At 46.0% G+C, this 13,702-nt stretch overlaps 1 protein-coding gene across 1 annotated transcript; it reads left to right on the top strand.

Annotated features, from left to right (window-relative positions):
- The first annotated feature begins 1,948 nt into the window (after nt 1–1,948).
- On the top strand, nt 1,949–7,728 carry LOC111954884 (fMet-Leu-Phe receptor-like). The gene is made up of 2 exons (XM_023974795.2): nt 1,949–2,160; nt 5,721–7,728. The coding sequence occupies exon 2, from the start codon at nt 5,722–5,724 to the stop codon at nt 6,784–6,786; it is 1,065 nt and encodes a 354-aa protein (XP_023830563.1). The 5' UTR covers nt 1,949–2,160; nt 5,721; the 3' UTR covers nt 6,787–7,728.
- The last annotated feature ends 5,974 nt before the right edge of the window (nt 7,729–13,702 follow it).

The raw sequence follows: 13,702 nt of genomic DNA on the forward strand, positions 1-13,702 counted from the left end.
TAGCCTATAGCCTGTTTTAGAGAAACGTCATCATCGAATATTGTAAGAGCTTTCATTGTCTGCTTATATGTCCCCTTTATTTATCCTACTGTTCTGACTTGGTGTACAGAGAGTATATTGTAAGAACGGCCCATGTTCTGAATTCTGTCGCCTCTACATTTCAAAAGTGCTGAACAAATAGTTATATTGACTACGTCCGTATTAGCTCGCTCGTTAATGTCTTAATCGAAATTACGGATTGCCTCTTATCCGCTCATTGTTCCCTTATGCCATAGTTTGTACAACTCAATTGTCAGTGGAAACCACATTTGTCAGCCATATCAGCAATGTTTTTTAAAAAGACAATAAATGAGGCTGAATGAACTGTTTCGCTGCCAGACAAGGCTTCGCTGAAAGCCAGGTGTAGCAGTGGTAAGGATTCACTTCATGGTGCTGAAAATAAAGCTCTGCTGTTAGTACAGCTTTATGTAGGCCCTAACAGTTTGTGGGCATTGTTTGTCACTGTTATAGTGCAATTCATGTATTGTTTAGTGTTGTGTTGTGTAGTGGCTTTGCTGGCATGCATACAAAGAAATAGTAACGTGAAGTTTGCCCCACCAAGATGTACATGCTAAAATCGCCACTGATCTTCTTTGATTTATTGTTTGAACAGTCGCTAAGATTATATTTATCAATGCCAAATAGGCTGCTTATTTAGTGCCAAGCTAAACTGAGACAGTAATCTTGAAGTTTAAGTGATATTAAAGATGATTAGCTGTGAAATAATCACATTTATAATTAAACAACATGTTATCAGTAAAATGTCAGTAAAATTGTCAGTAAGTGTACCAGTTCAGAGGACAAATCAGGAAGAAACTGACCTTTCAGCAGAAAAATGGTGAAAGCAATTAACCACAGACCCATCTGTGATGTTGTTGAGGTGCCTTCCACAGTAACGATACACTTCAAATAAACATAGAGACAGAAAAACACTGTGTTCATTGTGTAATGCTTCTGAGATACTCTAAGCGTGTCTTTTAGATTAAATTATGAAAAAGTGACTGAGTAATAAGAGCGTCTGCTAAATGACTTAAATGTAAATGTAAATGTAATAGAGATCATGGATATTGAGATCGCAGATATATCCAAAATGGCACAGGGTGTCCAATCAAAGCAAGAAGCTGTCTTTTCTTTTATATGCATTGGGAAATAAAGGGAAATCCAAACCCTGTTTGCTTAATGCTGAACCAATGACAAACATCAGAATAAAGAGGATGTTTGCTACAGTTGATGGAACATTAGAACATTTACAATTGGTTGCAACATTCTGTGACAGGACATCTCTGACTTCTCTATTGTAATAAGGCACAACYTGATGACTTGACACAGTCTGCCGCCAGAGTGCAACATCCCCATGTAGGAGCCACCAAAACTATCAGGGGCCTGAGGCATCCTGCAGATAGCTTTAATAAAGCTCTGTACACAGTCGTGCAGTACATSCATCAGTAAGACAGCTATTGGTACATTTGGAAAGTGAGATACTCTAACTCTAACTCAAATCTGCAATAAAACAAGAAATTGTGATTGAATGATGCATTTAGATACTTTGAGATTGGGATGCCATCATGAAAAAGCCCTTCTCTTGACTTAATAAGCTACTAACTACACCATCGTTCATCATAAAGTCCTAATTTATTGAGGCATTCACCTCATTCTGGGTCTGTTGGCTAAAAATTGAGAATACATGCAGGAAGTGGACGCTCTAGGACTCCAGGGAAGAGTGTCCAACGACCGAGTAAGGCATGGTCAGTACTGCACACCCCCTTCCAACTCTTGCCCCTTGTATCCGTGTGAGCAGAGAGAGGAGGTGGGAGATAGGGGATGGGAGCAAAAGAGATGGAGCGTGAGAAAGAGAGAGCGAGAGGCAGGAAGTTCACTTTTCTGTGGCCTTTTTACCCAAGCGGCACAATGACTTGCGGTTGGGGGCCACATCATTTAGACATGCACACACAGACACACGCACACAGACACACTCACACACACACAGGAAAGACAGAGAAGATAGTGAGGATTGTCTGTAAACTAAAGACACACAGCTTAGAACTATGAACCTCCACGCTTTGTTCAACCTCTGAAGCTCAACATGCTGGACAGCTACTACTGAAGCATCTCAGCTCATAGGTAAGCATTATCAGTATGAATAACAACGACCGTATACAGCGTTTTCTGGCTTTACTTTTCATTTAGATTCTTAAATCACTTTATTTGGATATTTTCAAATACAGGAGAGAATATTCTCTAGATGTTCTGACTATCTACACTGGCCACTCAAGCTGTACACGTACATAGTTGTAGCATGCTATAGCCTCTTCTGGACAAATGATGAGATTCTGTGGATAGTTAGCTGAATATATACAGATCATCCGTCYGGGACTATATAAAGAAGATACTGTATGTTACTCTTTATCTGTGTCCGTTGCTTTCCATTGCAATATCATCAAATGCCAGCTCAAATTGAGTTGCCAACAAGACGAATAATGATTAGCCACTGATATAACTACTGTAGATGAAAATATGGAGTAAAGTCTAGGCTAGATACGGACTGTTTGTTTTTCAGCATTTATTGAAACTTAATTTAGCCAGGAACAGGAAGTCATTGAAAACAAAGTTTCTTCTACGTTTACGAGCAGGGGCGAACAGCATCTGTCAGTCACATCTAACAATAAGACATCATTCTTTATCTTGACAATAAGGAAATCAAACAGAAATAGTATGTCATGTTTGTCAAAGACAAATTACCGGATTTTACTTTGTAAGGTGTATTTACATGAATGAAATACATCCTCAAACTGATAAAGAACAAACAATGAATGTATCCTGTCAATATTGACTTTGACCTAGTGCAGAGAGCCAGCATTATGGCAACGCAAGAATTTAGGGGGATTCAAATTGTATTAGCGTCATATCAAAGAAGCCTCTGCTCATTAAACAACACAAAACCGTACGAGAGGTGGATTGAGTCCTTGGCTCATTGCACAATAACGCATTCCTAATTGTCTTGCTCCTAGGTAAACCCCATCCCTTATATAGACTGGAAGCTTATTGGTTGCCAGACAACAGGACTATGTTTATTTTATTGTTGGCTCCCTGAAGGGAATATACATATACAGTGCATTCGGAAAGTATATGAGTAAAGAATCTGAATACTTATGTAAATGTGATATTTCAGCTTTTTTGCTTTTATACATTTCAAAACGTTTCTAAAAACCTGTTTTTGCTTTGTCATTGTGGAGTATTGTGTTTTGATTGATGAGGATAAAAAACTATTGAATCCATTTTAGAATAAGGCTGTAACGTAACAAAATGTGGGAAAAGTGAAGGGGTCTGAATACTTTCCAAATGCACTGCTCACTGATTGGAATATTCAGCTCTTCTGCAGTTTTACTATCTCACCACCAGTGGCGCTGCAACACCCTCAGCACCCCTACTTCCCCCGGCTATGATCCAAAGAGACTGGTCACATCACGGCTGGTACCGCCACACCAGCGGTCACGAGTCATGGAGGCAGTCAAATTCAAATTCCATGTGAAGTCACGGTAATTCGGCTTCTCCAAGCTCTGATGCTGCTGATGGTCATTAGTAGCCTACCAAACTTGCTAAGACGGAAACGCTTTGTGGCAAGTTCTCTGGGCGTCGCTAGTTACAGGGCAAGGTCTGGATTTTAATCAGATCCAATTTAGACACTTAACTTCCCATTTCATCTTTACAAAAACATTCTATTTGATCTGGACATTTTCCACACAACGTACAGTATGCAAACATCAGGTACATATTGTGAAAACTCTTCAAGTTACAATGTTTTTGTTATAACGTCATCATTTAACTTTTAATAGCATAACAAAAACGACTCGATTCCTTTTCGTATTCCATCTATCATTTACCACCATTTTGGCTGACGAAACATATTGTCCAAAAGTCCATTTATTGCATGTTACTGTTCTGAGGTAGGTTCTCCATAGGCCCATCATACATTCCATTCCTCCACAGTCAGAGGACAAAGGGATTTTGTCTGCTGCCTTAAGATTTACTATGGGCGTGAGGTGTCATAAAACCCCCACCTCCATACCTCTCAATCTCTCCCTCTCTGGTTGGTGTGAGAGGTGTCTCTGTAGGAGTGTGGCCCACGTTAACCTGACCCGAACAGGCCAGTCATGACAGAGCCTTTTGGTCCTAGACTTGGCGCTCCAGTATTGCTTGCCTTGTGGTAGCAGAGAGAACAGTCTATGACTTGCGTTACTGGAGTCTTTGACAATTTTTTTGTCTTTCCTCTGACACCGCCTAGTGTATATGTCCTGGATGGCAGGAAGCTTGGCCCCAGTGATGTACTGGGCCATAAGCACTACCCTTTGTAGAGCCTTATATCAGATGCCGAGCAGTTTCCATACCAGGCGGTGATGCAACTGGTCAGAATGCTCTCGATGGTGCAACTGTAGAACTTTTTGAGGATCTCCCATGCCAAATCTTTTCAGTCTCCTAAGGGGAAAAAGGTGTTCTTGGTGTGTTTGGACCATGATAGTTCATTGGTGATGTGGACACCAAGGAACTTGAAACTCTCGACCCGCTCCACTACAGCCCCGTCAATGTTAATGGGGGCCTGTTCGGCCCGCCTTTTCCTGTAATCCACGATCAGCTCTTTTGTCTTGCTCACATTGAGGGAGAGGTTGTTTCCTGGTACCACACTGCCAGATCTCTGACCTCCTCCCTATTGGCTGTCTCATCGTTGTCAGTAATGAGGCCTACCACTGTTGTGTCGTCAGTTGTGGTGTTGGAGTCGTGTTTGGCACGCAGTCGTGGGTGAACAGGGAGTACAGGAGGGGACTAAACACGCACCCCTGAAGGGTCCCCCGTGTTGAGGATCAGCATGGCAGACGTATTGTTGCCTACCCTTACCACCTGGGGGAGGCCCGTCAGGGAGTCCAGGATCCAGTTGCAGAGCGAGGTGTTTATCCCAGGGTCCTTAGCTTAGTGATAAGATAAGAAACGGTAGCAGCAACATTATGTACAAAATAAGTTAAAAAATAAGTTACAAACATCGCAAAAAAACTAACTAAATAGCACAGTTGGTTAGGAGTCCGTAAAATGGCAGCCATCCCGTCCGGCACCTTAATTGGGGAGAGCGTGCTCGTGGTAATGGCTAGAGCGGAATGAGTGGAATGGTGTCAAATACATGAAACAGGTGTTCGATACCATTCCATTTACTCCGTTCCAGCCATTATTTTGAGCCGTCCTCCCCTCAGCAGCCTCCTGTGGTGTGCACTTTGTAAAAAAAAATTAAAAAATTTAAGGGTAAAACTGTGGGTAGTTCACAGTCCCAGACCCCCTCCACATACTCACCCAGATACATACACACACATTCCCAGACACAGACAAAGAATGACTCAGACAAAGACATAGAAATAGACTGTCATGAATAGATTACATCATGCCTGGTACACAACATCCCATCTGAAGATTCAGAATACTTCCTAAAGTCAAGAATTTATAGAGTTTTGTCCATTTGTGACTATGAGTCCTCTTCCTGATAATAATAACTGACTGGCTATTGGCTGTGACAAAGTGTTATACCATTAGAGGAAACAGTGTTACACAATATGACTCATCTAGAGGAAAGCCATTAAGTATACTGTAGACTAGAAGGAAGTCATTCTGTGTATTCAAACTATTGTCGCCCTTTTTTACAGAATGACACCAAACGCCACACTTCCGTTCGTCCTCGTCACCTCAGCCGCCCGAGATGACAAAGCCAAGGTGGTGGACATCGAGGCCATCATGAACAACTTAATCATTGTCCTTTACACGCTGACCATTGTATTGGGCACCACGGGCAACTCTGTAGTCATCTGGGTGGCAGGCTTCAAGCTCAAGCCCACCGTCACCAATGTGTGGCTGGTCAACCTGGCCGTGGCCGACCTCATCTTCTGCRTGAGCCGTGTGCTCTCGCTGACCAAGAAGCTCTTCTTCAACTACTGGCCGTTCGGCATCTTCTTATGCAAGTTCAATGGCTTCTTCAAGTATGCCAACATGTTCTGCAGTGTGTTCCTGCTCGCCGTCATCAGCATGGACCGCACGCTCTGTGTCTGGCACCCCGTCTTTACCAAACGGCGTAGGACGATCTGCGCCGCCCGCCTGGTGAGCGCCGGCGTGTGGGCWGTGGCGGCCATTTTGAGCGCCCCCTACTTCACCTACCGCCAGGTTTACCCCGGCAAGAACAACCTGAGCAGGTGCTCGCTAGATGTCAAGGAGTCAACGAAAGGTGCTAACAGCGCTAAGCTAGCGCTCTACCTAATGCGCTTCCTATGCGGTTTCCTGCTTCCTTTCCTCATCATCCTCTGCTGCTACATCCTAGCAGGGTTAGGCATCCGACGCACCCGCCTGTTGGGCAAGTCACGTCCCCTTCGTATCTTGGCATCGCTGGTCTGTGCCTTCTTCCTGTGCTGGGCGCCCTACCACTGTCTCCTACTGGTCAAGATGGTGAACAGCAACAGTAAGGTGGTGAAGGTGGGGCTGACAGGGGCCACAGGCTTTGCCTACTTCAACAGTTGTGTGAACCCGCTGCTGTACTTCTGTATGGGGTTGGACATGAGAGGGTCGAGGTTCAGGCAGAGCTTAGCGGGGGTGTACCGCAGAGCACTAGCCGATGACAGAGATGGTCGCTCCACGCAGTCCAACGAGCGCACAGTGGACGATAGCTCTGGCTCTGCATCACGACTTGCAATGGTGAATGTGGCCAACGTCAGTCTCAAGTGAATGTGGCCAAAGTCTCAGGGAAGTCACATTTGGTATGAGGAGAAGTTTCTGTCCTTAATAGTTTACAGGCTAGTTATCCCTGAATAGCTGAAAAGCTTGTGTAGACAAAAAAAAATCATATTTTTTATCAGTTGGGATACATATAGACATAGGGTAACTGTGGATTTATGTAAATGCCTCAGGAAATAATTATCACACTTTCGAAGTGTTATGTGATGAAAATCACAGAAAGAAAGTGGAACTGTGTCTAGAAAATAACATATCAGGAGGAAGTGGTACTTCTGGGGAAAGTCATAGATGATATGTTTTATATGTGTTTGGAAAACATGAAAGAGTGGAAATACAAGGATATCTATTTTTCATCTCATGAGACAAGATTGTAATTGGAAATGACAAATTGGGGCGAAAATGGGGCGTAAAATGCCCTGGCAAATATTCTTACACTTATCAGTGTAAACTACAACATTATCCCAATTTGATATGTTGCTTAAGGGACAGCTCACAATTTACTGGGGGGGGCTTGGGTGTTCCAAAATAGGGGAGGGTTGTCAAACTTTGTTTTTGTTGCTTTGGGGAGGGTTGTGTGTTTTTTTTATTGGGCACTGGTTTTACTATATAATTTCTTCCATCCTAGCCAAATATCCTCATCTGCTTGCATGCACCTCCTCTATATCAAGATGTATTGGTGCTTCCCTAAATGCACATGCTTTTCCGTGTGCTAACTTTTACTATACCACAGGTCAGTATAGTCTACCAGTCTATCCAGCACTCATAGTGACAATAGTGGTAGGTGGATAAATTTGTCCAGATCTGCAATAGGCTAACTAACAATCACACCGCACATAAACCATTCAAAGCTGCACCTCATTCACTATCATTGATGATTCAAAGGGGGAAATAAAGAGTTGAGAGAAAATAAAAGAAAGGTAGAGGGAGTCAGAAGAAGAGGATGTGTCTGGACAACTTGACTTAGGAAGCGTGGTGGTCGCTTGTTTCTCTTTTAGTCACCACATTGCTCCTCCTAGTCAGACTGTCTCTATCATGTCTCAGTCATATGACTGGTCTCTACTTCAGACTAACTGTATCAGAGGTGAACACAGAGGCTTAGCTTAAGCTCTGTGGTTGCCAGATCAGATAAAACCGTGTGGTCATGTTTCCACTTAATATGCAATGTCAGACATCACACTCACAGAAGAGAAATGAAAACCACAATTCAATTCCCTTTATGACTCTCTCGCTCCCGTCTTCCATGTCTCTCTTTCTCTCTCTCTCTCTTCTTTCCTCTCTATGATTATATTTTCAGAAAGAAAAGTATGAAAGAACAATTTGTTATGCTGATGAATGAGGACCCAAAAGCGACGTAATAGTAACAGAGTCTTTATTCCAGTAATAACAAAATAATGATTCTCCTGGATATAATCAATGGTAATCCAAAACAGGAAACTGAAATCCTCTCGTCAATAGAGAGGAACGCCTGGAGACGCGACCACAGACTGCAGGTCGCTTCGGGAGGCACTGGCCGTAGCTGACATAGACACCTGCTCACACGCAGCATCTGAAGAAGGCAAAGAACACGACAGGCAAACAACGACACAGGAACAGCAAACATCAAACAAGAATCCACAAGGACAGGAGCGGAAAACAGAGGAGAAATAGGGACTCTAATCAGAGGGCAAAATGGGGACAGGTGTGAAAGAGTAAATGGGTCGTAGGGAGAATGAGAAACAGCTGGGAGCAGGAACGGAACGATAGAGAGAGAGAAAGAGAAAGAACCTAATAAGACCAGCAGAGGGAAGCACAGGACAAGACATGATCAAAGACAAACATGACAGTACCCCCACTCACCGAGCGCCTCTGGCGCACTCGAGGAGGAACCCTGGCGGCAACGAAGGAATCATCAATCAACGAACGGTCAGCACATCCGAGATGGACCCAACTCCTCTCCTCAGGACCGTAACCCTCCCATCCACTAAGTACTGGTGACCACGTCCCGAGAACGCATGTCCATGATCTTCCGTACCTTGTAAATAGGAGCGCCCTCGACAAGGACGGGGGGGGGGAGGGAAGACGAACGGGGGCGCGAAGAAAAGGCTTGACACAAGAGACATGGAAGAAGGGTGGACGCGACGAAGATGTCGCGGAAGAAGCAGTCGCACAGGACAGGATTGACGACCTGAGAGACACGGAACGGACCAATGAACCGCGGAGTCAACTTGCGAGAAGCTGTCGTAAGGGGAAGGTACGAGTGGAAAGCACACTCTCTGACCGCGACAATACCTAGGACTCTTAATCCTACGTTTATTGGCGGCTCTCACAGTCTGCGCCCTGTAACGGCAAAGTGCAGACCTGACCCTCCTCCAGGTGCGCTCACAACGTTGGACAAAAGCCTGAGCGGAGGGAACGCTGGACTCTGCGAGCTGGGACGAAAACAGAGGAGGCTGGTAGCCAAGACTACTCTGAAACGGGGATAGCCGGTAGCAGACGAAGGAAGCGAGTTGTGAGCGTACTCAGCCCAGGGGAGCTGTTCTGCCCAAGACGCAGGGTTTCGAAACGAAAGGCTGCGTAATATGCGACCAATCGACTGATTGGCCCTTTCTGCTTGACCGTTAGACTGGGGATGAAACCCGGAAGAGAGACTGACGGAAGCACCAATCAAACACAGAACTCCCTCAAAACTGTGACGTGAATTGCGGACCTCTGTCTGAAACGGCGTCTACGGGAGGCCATGAATTCTGAACACATTCTCATGATGATTTGTGCCGTCTCCTTACGGAAGGAAGCTTAGCGAGGGGAATGAAATGTGCCGCCTTAGAGAACTATCGATAACCGTAAGAATCACAGTCTTCCCGCAGACGAAGGCAGACCGGTAATAAAGTCTAAGGCGATGTGAGACCATGGTCGAGAAGGAATGGGAAGCGGTCTGAGACGACCGGCAGGAGGAGAGTTACTGACTTATCTGCGCGCAGTCCGAACAAGCAGCCACGAAACGGCGCGTGTCCCGCTCCTGAGTAGGCCACCAAAACCGCTGGCGATAGAAGCAAGCGTACCCGAACGCCGGGGTGGCCAGCTAACTTGGCAGAGTGAGCCCACTGAAAAAGCCAGACGAGTAGAGACAGGAACGAACAGAAGGTTACTAGGACAAGCGGCGCGCGCGACGCAGTGTGAGTGAGTGCTTGCTTTACCTGTCTCTCAATTCCCCAGACAGTCAACCCGACAACACGCCCTTCAGGAGAATCCCTCGGGTCGTGGTAGAAGCCACAGAAGAACTAAAGAGACGGGATAAGGCATCAGGCTTGGTGTTCTTATTTCCCGGACGATAGGAAATCACGAACTCGAAACGAGCGAAAAACAACGCCCAACGAGCTTGACGTGCATTAAGTCGTTTTGCGAACGGATGTACTCAAGGTTCTTATGGTCAGTCAACGACAAAAGGGACGGTCGCCCCCTCCAACCACTGTCGCATTCGCCTATGGCTAAGCGGATGGCGAGCAGTTCGCGTTACCCACATCATAGTTGCGTTCCGATGGCGACAGGCGATGAGAAAAGTAAGCGCAAGGATGACCTTATCGTCAGACTGGAAGCGCTGAGACAGAATGGCTCCCACGCCCACCTCTGAAGCGTCAACCTCGACAATGAATTGTTTAGTGACGTCAGGAGTAACAAGGATAGGGCGGAAGTAAACGCTTCTTGAGGAGATCAAAAGCTCCCTGGGCGGAACCGGACCACTTAAAGCAGTTTTGAAGAAGTCAGAGCCGTGAGAGGGCAGCCACTTGACCGAATTACGAATGAAACGCCGATAGAAATTAGCGAAACCGAGAAAACGCTGCAACTCGACACGTGACTTAGGGACGGGCAATCGCTGACAGCCTGGACTTAGCGGGATCCATCTGAATGCCTTCAGCGGAAATAACAGAACCGAGAAAAGTGACAGAGGAGACATGAAAGCGCCACTTCTCAGCCTTCACGTAGAGACAATTCTCTAAAGGCGCTGGAGTACACGTCGAACGTGCTGAACATGAATCTCGAGTGACGGTGAAAAAATCAGGATATCGTCAAGGTAACGAAAACAAAAATGTTCAGCATGTCTCTCAGTACATCATTAACTAATGCCTGAAAGACACTGGAGCATTTGCGAGACCGAACGGCAGAACCGGTATTCAAAATGCCCTAACGGAGTGTTAAACGCCGTTTTCCACTCGTCCCCTCTCTGATGCGTACGAGATGGTAAGCTTACGAAGGTCCAACTTAGTAAGCACCTGGCTCCCTGCAAATCTCGAAGCTGACGACATAAGGGGAAGCGGATAACGATTCTTAACCGTTATGTCATTAAGCCTCGATAATCCACGCAGGGCGCAGGAGTACCGTCCTTCTTCTTAACAAAGAAAAATCCGCTCCGGCGGGAGAGGAAGAAGGCACCACGGTACCGGCGTCGAGAGAAACAGACAGATATCCTCGAGAGCCTTACGTTCGGGAGCGACAGAGAGTATAGTCTACCCGAGGGGAGTGGTCCCCGGAAGGAGATCAATACAACAATCATACGACGGTGAGGAGGAAGGGAGCTGGCTCTGGACCGACTGAAGACCGTGCGCAGATCATGATATTCTCCGGCACTCCTGTCAAATCACCAGGTTCCTCCTGAGTAGAGGGGACAGAAGACACAGGAGGGATAGCAGACATTAACACTTCACATGACAAGAAACGTTCCAGGATAGAATAGAATTACTAGACCAATTAATAGAAGGATATGACATACTAGCCAGGGATGACCCAAAACAACAGGTGTAAAAGGTGAACGAAAAATCAAAAAGGAAATTGGCTCACTGTGGTTACCAGATACAGTGAGGGTTAAAGGTAGTGTCTCACATCTGATACTGGGGAGAAGACTACCATCTAAGGCGAACATGGGCTGTGGGCTTCCCTAACTGTCTGAGAAGAGATAGTCATGTTTCCGAGCCCATGCTTCGTCCATAAAACAACCCTCAGCCCCTGAGTCTATCAAGGCACTGCAGGAAGCAGCCGAACCGGTCCAGCGTAGATGGACCGACAAGGTAGTACAGGATCTTGATGAGAGAGACCTGAGTAGTAGCGCTCACCAGTAGCCCTCCGCTTACTGATGAGCTCTGGCTTTTACTGGACATGACATGACAAAATGTCCAGCAGAACCGCAAATAGAGGCAAAGGCGGTTGGTGATTCTCCGTTCCCTCTCCTTAGTCGGATGCGAATACCTCCCAGCTGCATGGGCTCAGTCTCTGAGCCGGTGGGAGGAGATGGTTGAGATGCGGAGAGGGAAGCACCGTTAACGCGAGCTCTCTTCCACGAGCTCGATGACGAAGATCTATCCGTCGTTCTATGCGGATGGCGAGTGCAATCAAAGAGTCCACGCTGGAAGGAACTCCCGGGAGAGAATCTCATCCTTAACCTCAGCGTGAAGTCCCTCCAGAAAACGAGCGAGCAACGCCGGCTCGTTCCAGTCACTGGAGGCAGCAAGAGTGCGAAACTCTATAGAGTAATCCGTTATGGATCGATCACCTTGACATAGGGAAGCCAGGGCCCTGGAAGCCTCCTTCCCGAAAACTGAACGATCAAAAACCGTATCATCTCCTCTTTTAAGTTCTGATAATCGTTAGACACTCAGCCTTGCCTCCCAGATAGCTGTGCCCCACTCCCGAGCCCGACCAGTAAGGAGTGATATGACGTAAGCGATCCGAGCTCTCTCTCTTGAGTACTGTGTTGGGCTGGAGAGAGAACACAATATCACACTGGGTGAGAAAGGAGCGACACTCAGTGGGCTGCCAGAGTAACAGGGTGGGTTATTAAACCTAGGTTCCGGAGACTCGGAAGACCAGGAAGTAGCTGGTGGCACGAAGACGAAGACTCTGAAACTGTCCAGAGAGATCGGAGAACCTGAGCGGGCCAGGGTCTCAACGGCATGACGAGCAGCAAACAATTCCTGCTCGTGTCTGCCGAACATTGCTCCCTGGAACTCGACGGCAGTGTTGAGAGAATCCATAGTCGCTGGGTCCATCTTGGTCGGATTCTTTGTTATGCTGATGAATGAGGACCCAAAAGCGACGTAATAGTACAGAGTCTTTATTCCAGTAATAAACAAATAATGATTCTCCTGGATTAAATCAATGGTAATCCAAAACAGGAAACTGAAATCCTCTCGTCAATAGAGAGGAACGCCTGGAGACGCGACCACAGACTGCAGGTCGCTTCGGGAAGGCACTGGCCGTAGCTGACATAGACACCTGCTCACACGCAGCATCTGAAGAAGGCAAAGAACACGACAGGGCGAAACAACGACACAGGAACAGCAAACATCAAACAAGAATCCGACAAGGACAGGAGCGGAAAACAGAGGGAGAAATAGGGACCTAATCAGAGGGCAAAATAGGGGACAGGTGTGAAAGAGTAAATGAGGTCGTAGGGAGAATGAGAAACAGCTGGGAGCAGGAACGGAACGATAGAGAGAGAGAAAGAGAAAGAACCTAATAAGACCAGCAGAGGGAAGCACAGGGACAAAGCATGATCAAAGACAAAACATGACACAATTCAGCTGACATCTATTTATCTTTCGATAAATATTCTCAATGGGAATCAAAACTGTTTTCCTGTATTGTCTGAAACTGTGTAGCTAGCGGTGTCATACCATGAAGGCCTAAACGCCCAGGATGCAGAGAAACAGAAATCCCCCTCAGGACAATGGAGGAAAGGGACATAAATGGATGGGAACAAACAGAATAGACCAGCCAGCTGCACCCTAGTTTTTCTCATTTTGTTGATGCTCCTTGCAAGAAATTCCCTCCGTATCATCATTGCTTTGCTTAGACTGAATATAACATAGGTCGAAATGTCCAATGCAAAAAAAACATTTTTACTGGTTTGAATAGTGTAAATGGTGATACTGTAAAT

The sequence above is a fragment of the Salvelinus sp. IW2-2015 genome, linkage group LG30 (genome assembly GCF_002910315.2).
Source record: "Salvelinus sp. IW2-2015 linkage group LG30, ASM291031v2, whole genome shotgun sequence".
Lineage (NCBI taxonomy): Eukaryota > Metazoa > Chordata > Actinopteri > Salmoniformes > Salmonidae > Salvelinus > Salvelinus sp. IW2-2015.